The 23,892-nt window shown below is 37.2% G+C and overlaps 1 protein-coding gene across 2 annotated transcripts in view; it reads right to left on the bottom strand.

Moving 5' to 3' along the window:
• The window catches only part of SCFD2 (sec1 family domain containing 2), a 386,919-nt gene that overhangs the window by 230,437 nt on the left and 132,590 nt on the right, over positions 1-23,892 (bottom strand). For both annotated transcript variants that reach the window (XR_004230411.1, XM_031943952.1), the window contains exon 5: positions 2,367-2,616. Coding sequence is in view for 1 of the 2 variants with exons in the window: in XM_031943952.1 (XP_031799812.1) it covers positions 2,367-2,616 (250 nt within the window). In the remaining variant the exon portion in view is untranslated. The remainder of the gene's footprint in view (positions 1-2,366; positions 2,617-23,892) is intronic.

The following is a 23,892-nucleotide window of genomic DNA, read 5'->3' on the forward strand; positions in this document are numbered from 1 at the left end:
TGTGGTTTAGACATTTTTCATCTACTTGGCTATATCCCCATCAGACTGAGGGCAGAGACTGTCTTTTGTATCCCTAGAGCTTAGCCCAATGCCTGGCACATAGCAGGTGCTTAATAAATATTGGTTGGTCAATTGATTGAAAGTCTGTTCTATTACTTCTACTCTGAGCAGCAATTAAAATTCTTTTTTCAGTGGCAAGATGTTTATGGATGAAAACTGAATCTCTGATTCCCTTTATGATCAAATTTTTCAATAAAAGTATATCCAGTATGTATATAAATAAAATTTTCTCTTTCAAAATAGAGTTCATTGTTGGATTAGTGTTCATACAGCATCCCATTTCTTCTTTTTGTATAGATGAGTTACCATCTTTAAATGTTTAAGGCAGTAGAAAGACTTAGGCTATATCTAAGTCACTGATTTTTTCCATCTAGTTTTATCAACACAATAAAAGCAAAACTATGGACATAGAATCAAATACTTTGAACAACACTACTAAGATTTCACTGCATTTAAAAAAACAAACAATAATATACCTTTTTTTAACAAGTTTACATTTTCAGTGTTTACTTACGTGACCTGTAAAATTCTTATTCTAAATATTCTATAGGATCATTTTGAAAATGTAATTACATTCAAATACAAATATGTTGAATAACTGAAAGCAGTGAACATCATAAAAGGATGAAAAAGTAGGCCTTTAGCATATGTTAAATGGAAATAACACTGATGTTGCCCAAATGGCATATAAACATCCACTCCTGAGAACAGCTGGCACAAATCTTCGCTATAACATGTTGTTATTAGTTGTCTGTTTGTGGAATCATGGATTTTAGGAATAAACTTTGCAGTTCAAGATGCCTAATCCAATCAGGTTTCAGGAAATGCACTTTTTAAGCTTATCCTAGTAAAAACCATTTTAAATCTCTCCTCTAGAACTCATGGTCTTCATTTATATTGGCAAATAAACATAAAAATACATGATTCTGTACTTTACACACACACCTTAATACGAGACAAAATTCCATGAGTATTTGCCAAACAAACTCTTAAAGCGGGAAAAAAAGAAGGCTCTGTGTTGAGTAGTGAAATTTGCCCTTTTAAGAAAAGCTATTTTGAATTCATCACCTCAATTGACTTCTTATCCTGGAAATCCTTATATTTTCATTTTTAAATGTAATATAATCTCTAAATAATTTAAATACAAGCCACAGAAGGCATGGAAACACAAGCTAAAACAAATTTTAAAACAGTTCCCAATGAAACATATTCTTCAGGATATGAATCAGAATCTGCAGGGGCCACTTTTGGAAAAATCTAAGGATAGGTTTTTCCAAAAGTAGGGAAACTGAATAAAGGGTAACATATAGGGTGGCAGTATATATATTATTATTTTATATTATAAATATATGATTATTTATTTATAAATATATTTAAGAATACATGAAATAGAGTTTGGTAACATAAAATTAGCATTAATAAAAATTTGTCAAAATCTGCTAAAACTGGATTTTTCTTTTAAAGCTGAAGAAATTCAACATGTAAAGATGCTTACAGGAATTAATTTTCTACCAAAAAAAAAATAGATTAAAACTTTGCATCTAATATACAGGAATTGTTTCTATAAACCATTTATGGATTTTCATTGTAAGCAGAAATGTGTTGCCTGCTCAAAATATAAGGAAAAAGATGAATTTTGTAATATTTTAATTGACAATTTAAAAAATTATTTCTGTTCATTTTTTATGATGTTTAGTTATTACTTCAGATTATGCAGGTTTAGGATCAAATATGGGGCAACATAGAAGAATAGAAGTTTTATTAATTTCCTGATTTTTAAAATATTTTTCAAATGGCTATAACCTTAAGAAGAATTACTGGATGGAAATATCGTGAAGATAGCTGGTTTTCACTTAAAGGATCCAACCAAATTGTTAATCCACTTTATATCCATCACTATTTCAACAGGGCTTTGGCAAGAATTGTTTGTTGGTTGTTTTGGGTTTGGGGTTTTTTTGGGGGAAGGGAAGAATGTTTTTTATGCCCAGTGTTTAGCACAATCCTGAATACACAGTAGGTATCAGTAGGTATTACTGATAAATGCTAGTTGAATCGGATTTCAGAAAGTGAATTGTGATAATTCATTAGATGGGAAACTAAGCAAACAGTGGCTCAATTTGGAAAGTATTGAGAGGGAGAACTGATGAAATCATAGTCTGAAAATATGGTTAATAAAGAGCAGAACTTAATTAGAATTGAAACAAATCTAAGAAAACAGACTTACAATGGCGCATACTCTTGTGGAAATAACTCTGGGTTTGGGAGATTGGTGGGGCTCGTGTCTTATCTGCTTGTTAAACACTCACCTAAAATTTTCTGCAGCAAAGGAGGCAGCTCGGGTTCTTCAGAAAGGGCCACAGTGAGTGCCATCTTCACCATTTCTTCAGCTGTGTCCAGGTCTTTGTCAATTGGGATTTCTCCAACAACTGAATAAATGTACACTAGCAAGACCAAAAGGTCTTCTGGGCTGTAGTCATCACTGGTCCTCTGGCTAAAAGATTTAATCATGGGCAGCAACTGATTGAGTACATTGGACATCGATGATTCCCCAATACTCTGGAATAAAGAAGTAGGGATTTATAATATAAGAGAAACCATAAAGGAAAGAAATAACAATAATAATGATAAAAATTATATAAATACCTATAACTTAAATAATTTAAATGTGTCACCTATATTATCTTAATAGACCTTCGCTACAATCCTGTGAAGTAGGAGCTATTATTATCCAGATAGAGATTTTTCTTTTCTTGCCTAGGTCTACCTGGTTAATAAGTGCCTGAGACAGGATGTGAACTCTGGTCTTTTTGACTCCAAGACAGTGCTCTACCCACTATACTACTCAGTCCATCATCCGAAACATGTGGGCTAAGTGGCCCTACACAAATGCCCCACACAACTTTGTCTGATCATAAAGTGTAGGGCAACTGCCAACTTCAATCCTTAGAGGAAGGTTCTTCACTGGGAGTTCCCCACACCAATAAAAAAAAAATCCAAAATTTAAAAACATAGTTTACAAGAACATTTCCATTCTATAAATGTCATTTTTCTACACTACATAAGCCACACACAATTGGAAATCAAATCTCTTACAGTTACTGTCCAAACTAACTTTATTTTTTCTTTTGCCATGGAGAAGATATTGGCAGGAAATTGGGCGTTCCTCCCTCAAATGGGCTAAATATTCTTTTAAGGAGATCAACAGGAAGATAAAATATGGTGTGCTTTTATCCTTAAAGTTGTTTTTAATTGTAATGATGTTATGAAACAAAAATAAAAAGCATTAGAACTTAAACAATGAAAAATTTGAATTTGAAATAATTTAATAAATTCAAGATGTAACGAATCAGTAATGTCACAGAGTTGATTGTTTTTAATAAGTCACACAATCAAATGAGTACTGACATCTTCAAAGACACTATGTGGGAGGCCATGTTTATTCTCAAACTGCTGCCCCTGCTCCAAATATTGCTGAAACCCCTCTTCTGTAACTGACTTCAGAGCCTGCTGCTTTTTTTCAAGGATATTCTAAGTAGTGGCAAATATTCCTTTGAAGATGTTTGATTTTTGGAAACAACTAAACATTATTAAAAATGGGGAATTGAGCCAGATAATACTGCCTGTGATTTTAAAAATAATAAGTATGACTGTTAAGAAGAGCTACTGATATCTCTTGTATGACACAAAAAGTGGCCTCTAAGGTAGCTTAAAAAGACAAATTTCAGAACTGCTGGCAGCAACAGTTGTATCATGGGATTGGGTACGAAGCTCCTCAGATTCATTCATTCACTAAACACCATTCTGAAGCAGATTTGTCTCTCATTTGACTCTGAAATATACTTGTCCAATCCTAACTTCAATCTCGAGTCAGTCTATTGGACATCTAGAACTGGATATCCTGTAGACACCTTAAATTTAACATGTACTAAATACAGGATTGAAGCAAGGATGCTCACTCTACTCACTACTATGTTATCTAGTTCTGGAAAGGAGAGAGAATTAAAGTCACAAAGTATGGTATATAATTGGAAAAATCCGAGGAAATCAGCCAACATGATTGAGATATTGGTTTTAGTGAAGTTGAAGGCAACAAAATAAATCCTCAAAATTCAACACTATTGGGGCAGCTAGGTGGTGCATTGGATAGAGCACCAGTCCTAAAGCTAGGAGGACCTGAATTCAAACCTGGCCTCAGATACTTAAAACTTCCTAGCTGGGTGACCCTGGACAAATCACTTAACCCCAATTTGCCTCAGCAAAAAAAAAAGAAAGAAAAAGAAAAAGAAAAAGAAAAGAAAAGAAAAGAGGGGGGAAAATTCAGCAGCATTTCTATGCAATAATAACAAAACCTAAGAATCAGTAATAGAAAGGGAAATTCCAAGGGATACTTTATGGAACTTTGTTCATTCTCTAAGAGTCTGAAGGTTCACTGTATACCTCACAAAAGCAAAATGCTACATCCGAAAGCCTTAAAATTAATCAAGTATTTAATGGAGAATGTATATAGGCTAATGTTCACAAGAGAGTCAGGAAAAGCAATACAAGGATACTCTCAAGGTCTCTCTTAAGAACTTTAGAACTGATTTAGAACATGATAAACACTGGTATAGGACCACCCAGCATGGGAACAAAGCAGAATTGAATTAGCCCAAAGGAAATGCATATCATTTCATCACAAAATCTTACAAAAATGAATGCCGAAACTATCTTTACATGTATTTGGGAAAATAAAATACTATGAGAAAAAAAAAACAAACAAAAGAAATACTGTTTTATTTGCTCCTCACAACAACCCTAATAGTAAGTACTATTATCATCCCCATTTTCCAAATGAGAAAACTGAGACAAACAGGGTTAAATGACTTGGCCAGGACCACATAGCTAGTAAGTGTCTGAGGCCAGATTTGAACTCATTTTCATGACTTTCGACTCAGCGCTTTATCCACTGAGTCACTAGTGGGCCATGTACCAGGAACTATGCTAAGCACCAGGGATACAAAGACCCAAAAGTGAGTTTTCTTGCTTTCAATCTATCACTGACTCATTGTATAACATTAAGTAATTTTGATCTGAACCTGTAATTCCTTTGGGAGGTGAAGGAAATTGCCAATATGCAAACTCCCGCTGCTCATGGCCCTAGATGTCTGGGACACGAGGGGTTAGGGACTTATCCACAGTCCCCTTCGCAGCCTGAGTCATGGGTAGAATTGGAACCCTGTTCCTTTTTACTTTAAGGTCAGCCCTTTTATAGAAAATGTTGTTTCTCCAAATGGTTGCATGTGATCAGAGAACAGAGTTGTGAGAGCCATCTAGTCCAGTCTCTGCCTAAAGCAGTGACAAGGCAGAGCCATAGCCACAGTGCATAGAATTCCCTGTCAGCAGCAAGTTCTGGATTCAAATCCAGCCTCTTTCACATATTAGCTATGTGACCTTGGGCAAGTCATTCTCTTGTTTCCTCATCTATTAAATAGAGATAATAATGGCATCTACCTTCCAGGGTTATTGTAAGGATCAAATGACATAATAATTGCAAAACATTTTGCAAACCTTAAAGCTACATAATTGCTATTGTGATCATTGCTATTGAAAAGGAATTCACTCTTACAACCTCCCTGGCTTGAAATAGTCCAGCTTCTACCTTTTTAGTCCCGACTCGTGAAAAGCAGGTTTATAACACACCAAAAACCCTATGAAGTCCTTCAAATTTCCCTCCAACTTTTATGGAAGGAGAATTATGAAGGAATAAGAGAATAAAAAAAATTTGGTCAGGATCCATGTTCTCGAGTATCAAAATTCAATCTTTCAGCACTCCGTTGAGGATTTAATATTATAAAGAATTCTCATTTATCTATTTTAACATTAAACAGGCTACTGTGGGCACGTTAAGATACACACACCAGCTTGGTTGAAATGGAAAGAAATAACTTTGGAGCAGCTAGGTGTGTAATGGATAGAGCACCAGTCCAGAAGTCAGGAAGACCCGAGTTCAAATCTGGTCTCAGACATTTAACACTTCCTGGCTCTGTGACCCTGGGCAAGTCACTTACCCCCAATGGCCTCAGGGAAAGAAAAACCTTTACTTAATTTAAGAAAATTGAATCACTGCTAAAGCTGAACATAAACCCAAGAATGTGAAAAAGTCCCATTTTTACAACCTAATCAAAGTGCCGAGTGTGTGCTCTGACCTCTTCAAATTACTATTGGGATGGGAGATAGCAAAACAGCATCTTGTAAACAAGATAGCTTTACTGCAAAGCTGTGAATGGCACCAGAGCCAAGCCAAGAAATGCATAAAAGATGACAGTTCTAGACAACCGTTAGTCCCTTTTCTGATAATGGATGTGGGAATTAGAAATAAGGCTCGAGATAAGGAAAGGCTTTTTGATGACATTAGCCATCCGCTAACGGAACAGGCTTGTCTGGTAGAAAGGAAGCGCCTTCTCATTGGAAGGATGTCAGCCAAGTATAGATCACCCTCTGTCAGGGATGGTGGCTGATGGGACCACAGGGGCTTGGTCCTAGGGTTATAAAAGGTAAAGGACGCCAACAGAACTTCCAGTTCTTTAACAGCATAGAGCAACCCTCAGCACTCAGCTAGCAAGAATCATCCATTGAAATGGGCAGCGAGGAGATGCAGTCTCCTCCATTGGCAGCTGTACTTTCCTCTAGAGAAGGGACAGCGGTTTCTCTGTCTGTTTGTCTCTTTGTATTCTCTGTACATGGCATGGCACCTAGCGCGTAGTAAGAACTTAAGAAATACTTGCTGACTGAATTTTCTCATCTGTTGTGCTCTTTCAAATGAAATCAGGGTAAGAAAGAAGTCAGAGATGGGAGAGAGCTAAGAGATCAGCTAGTATTAGTCATATCTCAGCATTAGTTCCCTCTATTACAGTTACATCATCCTCCTGTCTCCATGGGAAGATCTACGGTGGAGAAAAGACGAACAGCCATTGACAACCCTTCCACTTTTGGATAGTCACAAATGAGAAGATCCATAAATTATAATGATGACTGTTATTTTTGTGCTGCTTTAAAATTTATAAAGCATTTTCCTAATAACAATTAAGTGAGGAATACAAGACTTTGATCCTCATTGAGGTGTTCGCTTCTAACAGTGTAGCAGGGGTCCTCAAACTTTTTAAATAGGGGGCTAGTTCACTGTCCCTCAGACTGTTGGAGGGCCAGACTATAGTAAAAACAAAAACTTTGTTTTGTGGACCTTTAAGTAAAGAAACTTCATAGCCCTGGGTGAGGGGGATAAACATCCTCAACTGCCACATCTGGCCCGCGGGCCGTAGTTTGAGGACCCCTGGGAGAGATGATGAGTTTTCCTCCTTGCCCCACTCTAGCCCAGTAAAAATGAAGAAAAAAATCATTAGGGAAAATTCAGTTTCACTTTGTAGGATTCAAAAATTAGCACTTGCTCGGACCAGGAGATCATTATATACTTCAACAACAATACTATATGATGACCAGTTCTGATGGACCTGGCCATCCTCAGCAACGAGATCAACCAAATCATTTCCAATGGAGCAGTAATGAACTGAACCAGCTACACCCAGAGAAAGAACTCTGGGAGATGACTAAAAACCATTACATTGAATTCCCAATCCCTATATTTATGCCCACCTGCATTTTTGATTTCCTTTCCAAGCTAATTGTACAATATTTCAGAGTCTGATTCTTTTTATACAGCAAAATAATGTTTTGGTCATGTATACTTATTGTGTATCTAATTTATATTTTAATGTATTTAACATCTACTGGTCATCCTGCCATCTAGGGGAGGGGGGTAGGGGGGTAAGAGGTGAAAAATTGGAACAAGAGGTTTGGCAATTGTTAACGCTGTAAAGTTACCCATGCATATAACCTGTAAATAAAAGGCTATTAAATTAAAAAAAAAATTAGCACTTGCTCGATAAATTGAATTTGTAGGGATATAATCTGGAAACCCTGGAGTTGAAGTCACTAAATCACTTCTTAGAACTTCATTTCTTCACTGCCAGCACTTAACCAGTGGAATCAGAAGCTAGGTGAGAGAGACAGAGAGGGAGACACATAGAGAAGAGAGACACAGATACAGACACACAGAGGCAGAGAGACAGAGACAGAGGCAGAGAGACAGAAGCAGTCACAAGGAGACCAAGATAAAATAATCCTCAGAGATTATTAACCTTTAACTCTTCATTTTAAAGCAACAGGGCTTATTGACTGGAGTTGAGAAGACCAGAATTATGTTGACAGTGATAAAACTTTCTGATTATTTTACAGTCTGGGACCGATATTATTTTTGAACAAGTCCCAATATCTTCATACAAAGAGCTCTTTGTCAGCTTCATATGGTCTTTCGAAAAGAAGTATTTGGGGTTGACATTAAAATGACGATGCTTAGTCAGATTTAGACTTCCTGGCCATATAGAAAGGTACTCTACATGAGCATGACAGGGAAATGAGTCATATTACACCTGGGCAGACAGAAGAACCCACAGCATGCATTTGGGGCACAACCACAGTTGACTGCTTTAATGGCTTCTCATATGAATGAAGCTTCTGGGTGGGTCACTATAATTTCATTTAAGACACCATTCCTCAAATGTTTAACTAATTCCACCCACACATACAGAAAAAGGAGGACACTGACCAAGTGGAATAACTGAGAGGTACTAGAAGGTTTTTCTAACTAAAATCTGCTGTCTCACTCTCATTCTGTTTCTGTGGGTGGGCGGGTGTATCTGTCTGTCTGTGGGAAGGAAGGAAGGAAGGAAGGAAGGAAGGAAGGAAGGAAGGAAGGAAGGAAGGAAGGAAGGAAGGAAGGAAGAAAAATTACATTAAAGGGTAGTACTGTATTCTAAGGATCATAGTACCTTTCCAACTGACAGATAGCTGAAACCTTCCATGTGTATTGTCTCTCCTATTAAATTTTAGCAGGAACTGTGGTACTTTTTTAGGGGTATCTGAATACCAGAGAAACTGCAGGTCTAGATTACCTCCCTCACCACACTAGGCCATAATCACATTGGCAGAAGCACATTCCCTGTAGGAACAAAGCAAGTCTGGCTCAGTGCAAAGTGAAAAGGCCCAGAACATGAATGGCAGCAGGGAGGCCAGAGAACAGCAAGAATGCTCTGGACATCTATGGGAAGGTAGCTCCCGATGGATGTTCAGTATCAGGGGGGCTGCCAAAAATAAACTTTACGGACTTCCCACTAGTGCCTGAAACTAGCCATGCTCGCCATACTCGCAATCACACACTGTTTGTTCTTCAGTAACACTCGTCAAGCCTCGTATTATCAGAGGACACTCTGACCAAACAAATTAAGAAGGCACCAGGAATTTCTCTTGTCAGGAGGGGTAACTGAGGACACATCATCAGGAATGGATTATTGTATTTCCACTTTATATCCAGCACTGAGATAGCTATTGTTGATGTATAAGGGGGGAGGAAGGAGAGATAATTTTTTTTTGTTGTTCTAGTCAATGTAGTAAATTGTTTTGTTTGGCTCTGCCTATTAGTTTGAGGATTTATTGGGTTTATTTATTTTTCCAGTGGTGGTGATGGGGAAATGAGGGGGGAAATATATATATATATATATATTTGAAAGATGTTTTCAATTTTAAAAAATCAAATGCTGCTGGAAGTTATATGCAAAACAAAGACCAAGGGAAAAGGCACTGGATTTCAGAGTTAGAAGATGGCCACAGAAAATATAATTTCAGTAGAAAAGTAAGGACAAGAAAAATAACTATGACACAAATAGAAACAACAATCCTTACTAATTTTAATTTATTAACTTAATTAGTTCTTAGTTGTCATGCTGTATATGTAATGGGCTGAGGCTTGAGTTGATGCACTGAGGTCCCAAGTAGGTGAGGCTAAATACTAATTGGACTATACCCTATTAATATACATGATTGGATAAAGAATGACCCTTGCCCACTCTCTGCGCAAGTCCTGATGAGTTATATAGGAAATGACGATTTTGGTGGGTGGAGACAGGGAGACAGGAAGAGAAGCTGAGAGAGATTGACCTTGGGTCCATACTCCGAGCTGCTGGTCATGTGGCTGCTGGTCTAGCTAGCTTCTTGACTCAGCTACACACATTGCTATTGTCCATTCTCTTCCACCTCCGATCCTTCTTCACTGAGAATAAAGACTGATGATTTTCCCCTAACCTGAATTCCTGACTCCTGCTGATTTTAAAATATGTGGTCTTCACATTATACACTATATAGTAATTATTATATAATATATTAAATAATATATTTGTCATATTGATTATGAATTAATAGTTTAATTTAATTACTACTCCTTACTTATTTCTATTAGCAGTGTGGGCTTTAGTGCTGGCAGGATGTACGTTTGTTGAGGACAGGAACTATCTTGTTTTCACTCTTTTATCCCTAGTTACTTCCATTCCTGGCAATGCTTGTTGAATAAATAATAATAGTAATAACAGAATTTCTCAAACCAAAGTTATTTTAATAGTAGTGCTGGAGATAAGGGTTATCTTAACTATGATATTGGTCATGGTAGTGAAGAGACAAGTGGGGGTGCGAGAGAGAGACAGAAAGAGCCGGACGCAGAGAGACGCAGAGACACAGAGCCCGAGAGACGGTGTTTGGCTCCGCGCACCGCTTGGGACATTCCCGGGGGGCGGGAGGGTCCGTAAAGTACCTTCCCCGCCACATGTGCCGCCGTGACGGTTTCTTTCTGCCGCGTGCTGGGAGAAAGGGGCCCATCACAGAGAGCAGTGCGCTTGGCCCCGCGGCCGGAGGAGCCACCCGTGGCCTGGTCTGCTGGCCCTTCACTCGCCCCCCGCCAAGGGAAGACGCAGAGTTCTCCCTTTCCGAGAGGGCGGGGGTAACTATTCTCAGTTACTGTAATAAACTGTTCCGCTTAAACCCCGTCCATGCGGTTTCAGGATATGAACTTGGGGGGGGGGGGCGGGGGGCGTTTCTCCCCATCTCTTGGGAAACGATGTTCCACCGGGCTCCACGCGGGGCTGCCAAGTTTGGGAGGCTGTTTTCTGGGGCCGGAACTTGCGTGAAATAAGGGACAGGGCACCCCTCGGAAGGCAGAAGGCCGCTCCGCGGGAGGGCTGAGAAGCGGGCCGCCAACAAAACTGGCCAGTTCTTTATCGTCCCCCAGCCACCTCGAATGATTCAGGGCTTCTCTCTGCCGTGCTATCGTCCATCAATTACAATGACTGAACGGACCCTAAAAGCCCCAGTTTTTAAAATGTAACTACCCATGACCTAAATTTCCTGCTGGTTGTGCGGGCCCCAGGTTAGCCCGGTTTGTCTATCATCAAGGGAGCCCATAAAAATAATAAAAACAGGTCAACGCTGAGCTTCCCAAAGCCTCCATAAAAACATTCACGCTCCTCCACCAGGGGCCAATGTAATTTATTCTCTCTTTGGTCATGTTCTTCACAAATGCTAACATTAGTGCTGCTGCTACTGCTAATAATAATAATAATGATAATGATACTATGTTTCTTCCCAAAAAATGTATTATTAAAGAAAGCTTTTTCTTTTGTTTCCTTTCTTCTTTTCCCTCTTTAATCCTGCCCTAAACCACAATTTTGAAATTCTCAACAGACAAATTAAATGATGTCACTTTGCTGACTTAGCACAGGATCTGCATTTTGGCAGGTTGGGGGGATATATGAGAAGGCAGAAACGTCCACCTCAGTTGCCCCAGTGGTGAACGTGACATTCGGCTTCCCAAGGTGTGCTGGAGTTTAACTTCCAGGATCTAAAGGATGAAGACAAATGACTGCAGAGCACTGGGAAAGGGGGCGGGCAGAGAAAGAAAAGAATAAGAGGTGGTGGAGATGAAAAAGGCTAGCTTAAAGCAGACATTAAAACTGGGGGGAGGGGGGAATAAAAAGCAAAGTCAAGTGAGATTTCAACACATTCCATATCATTTGATGAAGGAGAGAGGGCGAGATAAGAGCGAAGCTGTCAAAGAGCTTCCTAAACTCCTCCTTTATGACACTAACTTAGAATGCTGAAATTTTTATTTAGTAACCAAGAAGAGTCTCACAGCTGTGATCTGCTTTCTAAAAGCTACAAGAGCTGTGGGGCTCGGGAAAGGTCCCAGGGAGCCTGGCCTGGCAAATGTCAAAACAAAGGTTTCGGCTCTCTGCTTGAGAAAGAGGCCCTGAACTCACATGCACTACGCTATGTCTGTGTCTGCATGTGTGTGTGTGTGTGTGTGCCTCTGTCTGTCTCTCTTTGTGCCTTTGTCTCTGTCTCTCTGTGTCTGTCTCTCTCTCTCTCTCTGCTTCTCTCTCTCTGTCTTCATCCCTCTCCCAATGTTTTACTGATGCTTTTTTATATTACAGTCACTTCCTGAACACCAGGGGCCAGACATAGATCAAGATGACTAAAGATGGCCCTGGATGGAGTGGGAGATCTTGGCCTTTTTAAGCTAAGGTCTTTCCTGATTCTCATTTTGTCTGATGCAACATAACCATTCAGTGATTAAGGCTGGGTAAGAAATGAGACCCAAAAAATATCATCTTTTAACTAAAAAAAAAATCAATCTGGGAGGGGAAAATCTCTGGATTTCTGGCCAGAACAAAACAATTGCTATATACACTCAGTCTGAGCGAACAAAACCAAACTATGGCCCACTGAGGCTTGGATTGGGGTCCATTATTGGTCAATCAGAGGCAGAGTGATTTGGGTTTAAGGTATAATCAAGTAACTTCATCTGAATCCCAATGACTTTATCAATGCCTGGTTTTCTAAAGCTCTATTTCAAGAAATTTATCTACCTTGTAAAGTCTTTCCTAGGTCTCAGTATGTTTGAAATAACATCCATTCAGTGATTTAAAGTTGGGTAAGAAATGAAGCAAAGGTTGGTTTACTTTGCCTAGTCAAAAAAGGAAAAAAGTCAATTTTTTTTTTGGGGGGGGGATCCCTCAAGATTTCCAATCAGTACAAAAACAATTGCTACTTACACTCACTCTAAGTCATCAAAAAAATTCAAATGATCTTAACTGATATAAAATCAATTTGGGAGTTATTCCCAATTAATTATCTCTGTGTTGTCATACTACTGACTAGTTAAAACTCTGATGAAAATTAACACCAAATAAGATGATAGATATAAAGAAAATGTTGCATACAATTATAGAAATTTCAACCTGATCTATTCAAACAGACTGATCCCCTCTCCCCCCTTCCTACCTCCAGTAGGAAATGAAAAAGGGAAGATATTGTTGTAGATGATTGCCACTTCCTAAGTTTAACTGATAATAAAGCAATTATCATAATTAGGAGGACAAAAAAAAACCACCTGACCCAGTCAACCTTTGATCTCCTTGCTCAGCAGAGAGACATAAAGGTCTAGCATTACTATATTATAACAGTCATTTTCAAAATATTTCAGTGAGAATAACAAAGATTATAAGCAGTGTCATATCACAAAGCAGTGGATGATGGGAAAAAATGTCTTCCACACCAACTAAATCATCCCAAGAGCAGTTTAAAGATAAAAGTGGAAGTATACAAAATAGACAACAAGTGGAAGGGTCCTATTGATGTTTTCATAGTAATCTATTTCATCTATTTCACTTTGATAGTGGAGGTATCAATATGTTCTCTTAATTTCTCAGGCTTCATTTATGCTGTCAATTCCAAAACACTTATTAAGCACCTACTAAGTACTAAGCACTGTTATAGAAGCTGGGCACACAAACACAAAAAATGAAACAGTCCTTGTCTTTAAGGAATTTACATTCTATTACCAACAGAAGTGGAAAAGGCATTAAAAATGAAATTAGGAAAACCAACTGGATTAGACAAATACACGCATGAGACACAAGCAATCCATGCTAGAGCCAAAACAACCACAAAAGCAATGAGAAACTGATTTTCAAGGTATCTAAAAGAAGGAGATTTTTTAAAATGGAAAAAAATCACAGATATTACAATTACTAAAAAAAATCTGATATTTTTATATCTCATTGAAGTATTTCCAGCAATAGTTTTCAATAAAAAAATTATTTGGATGAAGACATGAAAGGCATTTTTTTTTTTTCTGGTAGAAGGATTTAAAAAAAAATCAAGGCTGCAGGTGATATAAGTTGAGGAGGAAATGAGAAAATCATGATCTCAATGGGCATTTATCATATGCTATCCTTTATTATTACTCATATTATCTCCTTTCCAAAATAAGAAGCATCTGGATGGAAGGAAAGGTGTCTTCCTCATCCCTGAACCCCTTCCTGTGGTGTCTGCAGAAATGATGTGGAGAATTAAAAATATGGTTGAGTTGGTTCCCAAATCTGACAATCCCTAGCTATATTACTGAGGATAAATTACATAAATTCTCTTAAGTCCTAATTTCCTGATCTATAAAATGGATATAATAATAATAATATATATGTATACATATATCTCACAAGATTCTCATGAGGAGTATTTTTGAAAACTTTAGTATTTATGTAAAGGCGCATATTATTTGTTTTCATGTAAGTACAGTATGTTTTATAGAGTAAGTTCTTAAATATTTGAATGATGAACAAATATGATGGGGTGAAACTAAGATTAAATTTAAAATGTGGTTCCAATAAATAGTATGTTAAAGTTTGAGGATGTTCTTCATTTGACTTAATTTTATATTTATTTAGGTTTTAAAAAAACTCTGAAAAGTACAGAATGAAAACTAAGTAATCTGATTCAATATTACTGTTGTTGTTATTTGTTTGTCTTTTGCTCTCAAAGAGCACCATGACATCAGGGAGGTGATGCTATGACATGCAGTGAATTGGATTGAAGTGGAGGAGGGCCGTGCAAGGTTTCTTTCCTCACTTTCCCATCCAGAACCATCTGGGTTCCAGTGACCAGATAGAGATGGCCCTGGATGAAATGGGAGATCTTACTTTTTAAGCTAAGGTCTTCAACAGGTCTCAGTTTGATTGAGACTGAACCCATTAGACCTAAGGAGCTTTAAGTTAATATAATTTTAAGAAAAACCAATAGTCCACAATGACTATAAAAAAATAACCTCATGTAATATTAGATTGATTTAATTAACAGAAAGTGTTCACATCAAGTGTGGCAAAATGGAAACTGGCCAAGTGATCTAATCTTTTATTGCTCTAGATTACTCTCTAAGGCTGGGCAGCTAGGTGACATAGAGAATATCACGATGGGCCTCAAGTCAGTAAGACTCACCTTCCTGAATTCAAATCCCACCAAAGACACTCCCTACCAGTGTGATACTGGGCAAGTCACTTAACCTTGTTTACCTCAGTTTCCCCATCTGTAAAAAGAGCCAGAGAAGGAAATGGCAAAACACTCCAGCCAAGAAATCCCCAAATGGGGTCATGAAACATTGGACAAGACTGAAACAACTGAAGAATAACACCAGCAACACTTTTTAAGGCTTAAAGGTGCAAAACTAATGTAGCAATTCTGTTTGCCATTGAAAAGGAAAAAGCCCAGGCCCTATCCCTATCAAGGTGAGTAATAGCAACCACCATAACACTATTATAGTACAATTTCTACTAAAATACTGTGTTTTGATCTAAATTTTCCTATTTTAAAAGGAAGAAATGATAGTTTCTGGGAAGTTTTAAAGACATATTAGATTGTAAGCTCCTTAAGGGCAGGAAATGTCCTTTACCTTCCTTTGTATACTAAGGACTTAATACAGTGTTAGGCACAACAAAGCCTATTAACTGGCTAATGTTACCAGATAAATACATAGTAAAAGATCTGGAAATATTTAATTTGGAAAAGAGACATCTTAAATTAGTGAGAGAGGGTGCAGATGAAATCATAACTGTATTCAATTATTTTAATAATATGTTGACGAGGTGATATACTTATTATGTACTGATCCAAATTTCTAGCAATTAGAACTACTCAGCAATAAAATGAGTAGCCTCAAAAAGGAGTCAGCTCTTCCTTACCACAAGAGTCATGATGAGTAGAAAGATGAATTAAATAATCCCTAAGGGCCCTTAGAATTTTTCTTTTTAATTTTCATTAATTTTTTTAACAACATAAATTCCTCCCAGTATTCCTACCTTTTTTCCTTCAAGAAAGCCATTTATTATTATTTTTAAGAGAAAAAAAGATGAGGAAAAAAAAAACAATCAACCAAGCTGATCAACATACAGAAGAAAAAGAAATTGACAAAGCTGATCAATATACCAAAATAAAAAAAAATCTGAAAATTTATACAGTGTTATATATCTATGGACTTCCTATTTTTATTAAGCAGGGGAAGAAGATGTGTTTCATATTTCTTTTTTGGAACCATGCTTGTTCTTGGTAATTCTACAACATTCACTTTTAATTGTTCTGTAGTTGCTGTTCCTTAACATATTCTTTACTATCTACACTTTGCTCTGCATTAATTCATACAGGCGTTTCCAAACTTCTCCGTATTTATCATATTTGTTGTTTCTTACAGCACAATTATATTTCATTATATTCATGTACTATAATTTAACTACCAATTCCCCAATCAATGGATAACAATTTTGTCTCCAGTTCTTTGCTATCAGAAAAAAGTAATGCTGTAAGTATTTTGGTGCACATAGAAACTTTTTTTAATCCATAATTTCCTTGGGGCACAACTATAGTAGTGAAATGTCTACACCATAAAATATGGACTGATTTTCAATGAATCTCCAAAAATGGGTTATTTGAACCTTTAAAAAATCAATTTTTCCCACTTAATTAAATCAATTTCCAGGATGCATCAAATAAGACAGTTCTATGTCAAGCAAATCTGATTAAAACTTTCATTCAATAACTTATTTAAATGCACTTTTGTGAACAAGATAGAAAAATGTGGAGTAGAGAAGAGTCAAATTACATCTACTCAGTTTGTGGGTCAATGCCAAAAAAAAATGAATGAATAAATAAGGACTGAGCAAGAAAGTGGTATTAATCTAAAAGGAGATTCCTAGGGTTCCATCCTTCACTCTGTCCTGTAGCATGCTATTGTTAGGAATAGTTTAGTGTGACGATGACTGCAATCAGACATTGATTAAATGCCTGCTATGCAGCCCTGTAGTATAATGAATAGGATCATTATAGAAATGATCCTATAATCAGGAATCAGGAAAATGGAGTCTCAAATTTTTCTTGATACTTCTTAGCTCTTGACTAAAAACAAGTTACTCAACCTGAGTCTTAGTTTCCTCAGCACTAAAACAGCTTTATTAATGTAGTTCTACACCATAGAATTACAGCAAGACTCAAATGAGGTAAGGTATACAGGCCACTTTGCCAATTTTAAGGTGCTTTATAAAAGCCTATGATAATGTGCAAAGAGCCATACTGGATATCAAGAAAGGAAAACTAAGTATACAGCAACTATGGTAAAAAAGAAAGGGAGCAAAATAAAAGTGTCTTCCTCTCCTCCTCTTGCAAAGGCACAAAACCCTTCCTCAACAGTTGGAATGTTTTTATTTATAAGAATCATACCATCAATATAAATGCACATATTCATGCAGTGCTCTTGGGATCTGCTATTGGTAGCCCCCGCTTTGTCAATTGTAGCAGACCAACTCAATAGGGTATCTTTTAGACAAATCTTACTAAGCTCTGATTTCAGTTTGCCTGAGATTTCACATTCTGCTGAGTGAAGACAATTGTTCTTAGCCTCATAAATGTTGGTACATTTTGACCTATTTAATGATTTCTATGAGGGTGTCTTGAAAAATGCTAACTCTAAGGAAAGAGGAAAATTTCAGGCCATCCTTGAAGTTTATCATTTTTCCACTGCTGTAAATATTATCAGGACAGCCATAAACTTGAGTTCTTAAAACAGAGCCTTGTAGAAGGGATGCTTTTAGCATGTTTTGAATTTCTGTATTTCCTGTTTTAAGAAACTTGGAACATGAATATAAAGACTCATTGGGGCACAAATTCCATAATTTATTCCAAATTATTTAAGTAGAAAGCAAAAACATTACTGGGTTTAAAAAGGAAAATTAAAATAAAAATATAAATAAAAACACATTTGTATAACAGAATAAAAAAATTCCAATAAAAGTCAATTAATAAGTCATATCTTTGGTATCTAAAAAGTCAAACGTGAAAATTATTCAATTCAATTAATACTAATCTAGATTAATACTAATACTACATGACCATCTTCAGAGTAGAAGCTCCTTAAGAAGAGGTTTTTTTTTTTTTTTTTGCTTTTCTTTGTATCTACAGCACTTAACCCAATGCCAAGCATTTAACAAAAACTTAATAAATGCCTTTGATCAGCTGATCCAAGAAACTTTTAGTCTTATTCAAGAACATCAGAAATTTCACCCTGCTTTTGACCACTGGTTAGCTCAGACAAACCATGAACCAATCCATGGGTGAACACAGCTGTTCTCCATTACAATATTCTCAAAAGTTAAAATAGAGCAGGATCTAGAGCCCCATGATTTCTAATTCTCATTCCCATGGATGTGGAAAAACCATGGGAATAAGAATCATCGGACTGTATATTCTGCTCTATTTTAACCATGACCATAGGTAATTTCACTTCTCTAAGACTTAGTTTCCTCATGTGGAAAAGAAGAAGCATAAGGAGGAGTATAACTGAGAAGCTTTCTATCTTTATGACTTCAAAAAGTTGACTACATGCCCCATGCTTCCATTAAAGTACTAACTGATGTTCTATTGTTAGGGAGAGGTAGCTCTGGGTTCTTGAAGGCTTTGTTAGGGAGAGATGTTCTATTGTTAGCTCTGGGTTCTTGAAGGCTGGACCAGTGAGGTTGAAGCTCTGACATGTTCTTCTAGTCAAGGAGGGCTTTTAGTTCAAGACCAGTGATAGGCTGAGGTTGAGACAAGCTAGGCTCATCACCAAAAGGCCGGCTGCCATGAAATGAGTGCTTTTAGCCACAGCAGCTCGTGAAGACTATCTCCTAGTACATCAATGTGCAATGATCTGCACTAGTGAAAGGAGTATCCACACAGAGGACATTTTAGATCTTTGAGGTATTAAAGCACATGTCAGATACTACCAAAGACATAAGACAAGTAAACAAATCTCTTTACAATACATGGCAGAATAGAAGTACAGTTCCATCCACATCATGACTTTCTCATCATGATTCCAATATTAAGAAATTAAATAGGAACTTTCAGGGAGTTTTGTAGAAGATACAAATGATAAAAAAGGACAGCAGACAACACAGAAAAAATTTAGAAACTCAGAAATACATAAAATATATGTTTCATTGTATAATATCAAAATATTGTTTCTTTTATCTTTTAGTATCATAATAATTCAGACCTCTCTGGTATGAAGGGAGGGTCAAGAAATTTGACACAGATTTTCCAGATTTCTGGGGCACAGAGCTTCTAACTTCTGCAATGTGGAAGAAATAATTATACAAAGAAGGGCATTTAAAGTGATATGAAAAGCTTCTTTCTTTGGAGATCTTGAAAGACTTTATAGTGGAAGTGGCATCTGAATTGAACCTATAAGCAAGCCTTTTCACAACAGGCAGTTTGGAGGAAGAACCAGAAAAGAAGGATCTATTATTGCACAGGCATGAGAGAGTAAGAAGAAAGCTGTGGAGAAAGAAAGGACATGGCAGGAAGAGAATGGGGAATAGTACATAGGCCAATTTAGTAAGAATACAAAATAAGTGAAGGTAGAGAGGGACATAAGGGTAGCAGCATTATGGAATTCCTCAAACGTCAAAATAAGAAGTTCAAAGTACATTGTAGAGGTAATAAAGATTCCCTAGAGATTTGATTCTACAATACCTCTCTCGACTAGACAAATTAAATCCATCACAGTCCAATCATCTAAGAACCTGATGTCACTACAGCACTATAGCAATAGTTTTTGAAGAAAAACAATTACTACTATTTTCAGTCATTCCTTAGTAAATAATATGTACTCTTATAAGTTTAATTTGATGGTGTTTGTGAGTGATTGAAGGTACCTGTAAATTTGTATTGCTGAGAGTAAAAAAAATTCACAAAATATAACTTCTCATTTAGACATTTATAAGTATATTATGTCCACCTCAAAAAAACACTTATAAAATTTAAAACATTCAACCCAGTAAAAAAGTGCAATATTTTGCTAAGTCTGAAAACTCTCATCAGATTTAAAAATTACTCATCTTTGAAGATTCAAAGACTGACCCAAGTAAATTTTTTTAATTATTCAAAAGAAAATCAGTTGTAGTAGATGTATTTTAAGACTTAAGGACCAGGGGCAGCTCGGTGACCCAGTGGATAGAGCACCAGTCCTGAAGTCAGGAGGACCTGAGTTCAAATCTGCTCTCAGACACTTAACACTGCCTAGCTGTGTGACTCTGGGCAAGTCACTTGGCCCCAGTTGCCTTGGAGGGAAAAAGACTTAAGGACCATTGGGTTTTTTGGATTTTCAAATTCAAAAATTACATTCTTTAGCAAAACTCTAGTAATGATTTGATTGGAAACGGTAAAAAAAAAAAAAAAGCCTGATTATTACATTGTCAAGCAAACCAAAGAGTTATGATCCCACTGCTACAAATCTTTGATATTTATTCTCTCCTGCCTACTTAGTTCTATAGGTGATATGTAAAGAGTAAAATCAGGTCAACAAGCATTTATTAAAGGTTTACTATGTGCCGGGCATTGTGCTAAGTACTGAAGATACAAACACAAGCAGAAAGAAAACAGTACTTGTCCTCAAGAAGCTTATTTTCCAAAGAAGTAGGATTAGAGAGATCAGACACAATGACGGAAGGTTCAACAACATTAAGTCTGTCCTGGCACTTTTGAAACCGAGCTTTTTCTTTTTTTCCCCTCATTTTTCTTCTGTTCTTGAGCATCCTGCCAAATTGATGAGTTAAGCAAAAATGTGCCCAGAGTGTTAACATGCTTGTGGTCAGCATTTTATCCAACTCAGCTCTGAGGCAGTAATCACTGATACCCTTCTTTTTCTTCCTTTATTCTCTCCCCTTTTCTAACTCATTTTTTCTTCCTTCATTTCTCTATTTTCCTAAGCCCCAATTTGGATTTATTTCATTTGGGAAAAAAATTAGAAAAGGCAAATACACTGCCAAATAAAAAAAGGTATTAAGAAATAAACAATTTTCCAAGACAATCCCAAAAATCTTTGGATAGAAAACACCATCTGCATCCAGAAAAAAAGAACCATGGAGATTAAATGTAAATCAATACATTTTCTGTTTTGTTTTTTTTTCCCTTCTCCCCTGGTTTTTCCCTCTCGTTCTGATTTTTCTCTCCAAATATGATTCACAAAGCGATGTGTATTAAAAAAAATAAAATCTTAAAAAAAAAGAAATAAACAATTTAAGATTGTAAAAGCCAGAAGAGAAACAGCATGGGGGTGGAAGAAAGACAGCCTAACTCAGAGTCAGAAAAACTTGGGTACAATTTCTTCCTCTCTCACATACCCCAGTGACCCCAGGCAAGTTTAGCTGAACCTATTAGTGCTCCAGACAAATAGTTCCCTTAGACTCTTAGTTGCAGGCCAGCTGCATTGTAGAGGGCCTTTCCTCTCTGGGAGTTCCCTATGCCAATGAAATTACAGAACGATCCTTCAAAAATGAGAAATGTAATAAAAAATAAACTGAGATCAGTCTATACAAAGGCCAGGTTCACTTTGGAGGTTACAGTAACTGGGATGATAAAGGCTGTTAAGAACACAGTGAAACTTTAAGGAACGTAGATTTAATTTACTACCTTCTCTTTCTGTATCTGCAACTCCTCTGCACTGACAGCTGGCTGGTCACCTGACCACACAGGTGGCTACAGCCGGTGGTCATTGAGGGACACAGAGTCAGCAGGGCAGATAGCTCTGGTCTACCTATCAGCCCTGGTCAGGGGAACTGCCCACCCACCCAGGTCGCTAGAGGCTATGTAAAAGCACCGAGGAAGCTCCCTGAGCCTACACAGGACAACAGAGCTTCACTTAAGTCACTGCATTTGGGGAGGTAGTCCAGTTATGAGCCAATACATACAAATGAAGAAACTGAGTCAGAGAAGTGATGCGACTTGCCCAAAGTCACACAGCTAGGAGGTGTCAGAGGCGGGATTTGAAATCAGCTCTGCCCAGTATTCTGTGTTGAGTTCCCCAGCTGCCTCTAAAGGCACAAACCACTGTAGTTATGAGGGATACCTTTTCCCTTTCCATGAGAAACCGCTGGATTGCAAAATTACCACACAATTCATACAGAGAGGCAATGTGGTACAGTGAATAGCATGAATGCATGACATGAATTCAAGGGGGATATGATACTTAGTAACTGAGTGACCCCTGATAAGTCATTAATCCCCTCCGAATTTCTATTTCCTTAACTGTAAAATGGGAAGAATTTTTTCTGAAATACCTACTTCACAGGGTTGTTGTGAGGCTCAAATGAGACAATGTATACAAAGAACTATATAAATCTTTAGGCATTTCAAATAAATATTACTTGAAATATAAACAAATATAGTACAGTTATTATTTCTAGTATTATTATCCTAATATAATAGTATTTCTGTTGTGCTTAATATTTGTTGAATGAATGAATAAGCTTTTTAAAAAAATCATCCCACTAGGTTTCTAAGAAGTTTTTCAACCTCATTTCTTCCTCTTTCAGAGTTGTCTAGAACCCTCATTCCCATTGCTCCCCAAACCAGACTAGCAATCACTCCACTCCATTTTTTATTCAAGGACTCAGCAAAGAAATAATTGTTTTGGCAAGATTTCTGCTATCCGACAAGCTGACCATCAGGTATCATTATTTCTCCGGTTCCCTCTTTAAATAAATGCAGTGAGTTTATAACTGTGTGAAAGTTTTGGTTACTGCTGTTGAACTGATCCCAAGTGTAATAAACCTCTAAAATATGTAATTCAAATCTAGATTTTACTAGACATTTCTACAAGATCAGCTTCTTTGTTAATAATAACAATAACCGCAGAACTCTGCAGCTCGACAGAAGGGCAGCCTTCTCCAGAATGTCTATTCATGTCCTTTCCAGAATCCCACACCTGAATCATTTTACATTACAAATCCCCACCCATGTGTTAGGTGAAGAGTATTAGGTCAAATCATGAGTGGGCAGTTGGGTAGCACAGTGGATAGAGACCCAGGCCTGGAGTCAAGAATATGCCTCTGCCTGCATTTAAATTGGGCCTCATACACTTCCTAGCTGTGCGTACCTGGGCAAGTCAACTTACCCTGTTTGCCTCAGTTTTCTCACCTGTAAAATGAGCTGGAGAAGGAAAAAAAAACATTCTAGTATTTGACAGTTGCTTTTTACCCGTCTTTCACTTATGTCCAACTCTTTGTGATCTTTTTTGGAGTTTTCTTGACATGGACTGAACAACATGTAACATGAATTTAGAAATTCAATGTAGCTTTGATCCAGCAGTGTTTCTAGTGGGCTTATAACCCAAAGAGATTAGAAAGGAGAGAAAGGGACCCACATGTGCAGAAATGTTTGTGGAAGTCATTTTTGTAGTGGCAAGAAACTAGAAACTGAGTGGATGCCCATCAGTGGGGGAATGGCTGAATAAGTTACGGTTTATGAATGTGAGGGAATATTACTGTTCTGTAAGAAACGACCAGTAGGAATGTTTTCAGAAAGGCCTGGAGAGACTTAACGTGACCTGATGCTAAGTGAGCAAAACCAGGAGATCATTGTACTTGGCAAAAAGATTATATGATGATTCTGATGGACCTGGCTCTTTTCAACAATGAGATGATTCAGTTCCAATAGATTTGTCATGAAGAGAGCCATCTGCTTTCAGAGAGAGGGCTGTGGGAACCAAGTGTGGATCATAACATAATGTTTTCACCATTTTTATTGTTGTTTGCTTACTTTTTTGTTCTCATT

The sequence above is a fragment of the Sarcophilus harrisii genome, chromosome 6, assembly GCF_902635505.1.
Source record: "Sarcophilus harrisii chromosome 6, mSarHar1.11, whole genome shotgun sequence".
NCBI classification, from domain to species: Eukaryota; Metazoa; Chordata; class Mammalia; order Dasyuromorphia; family Dasyuridae; genus Sarcophilus; species Sarcophilus harrisii.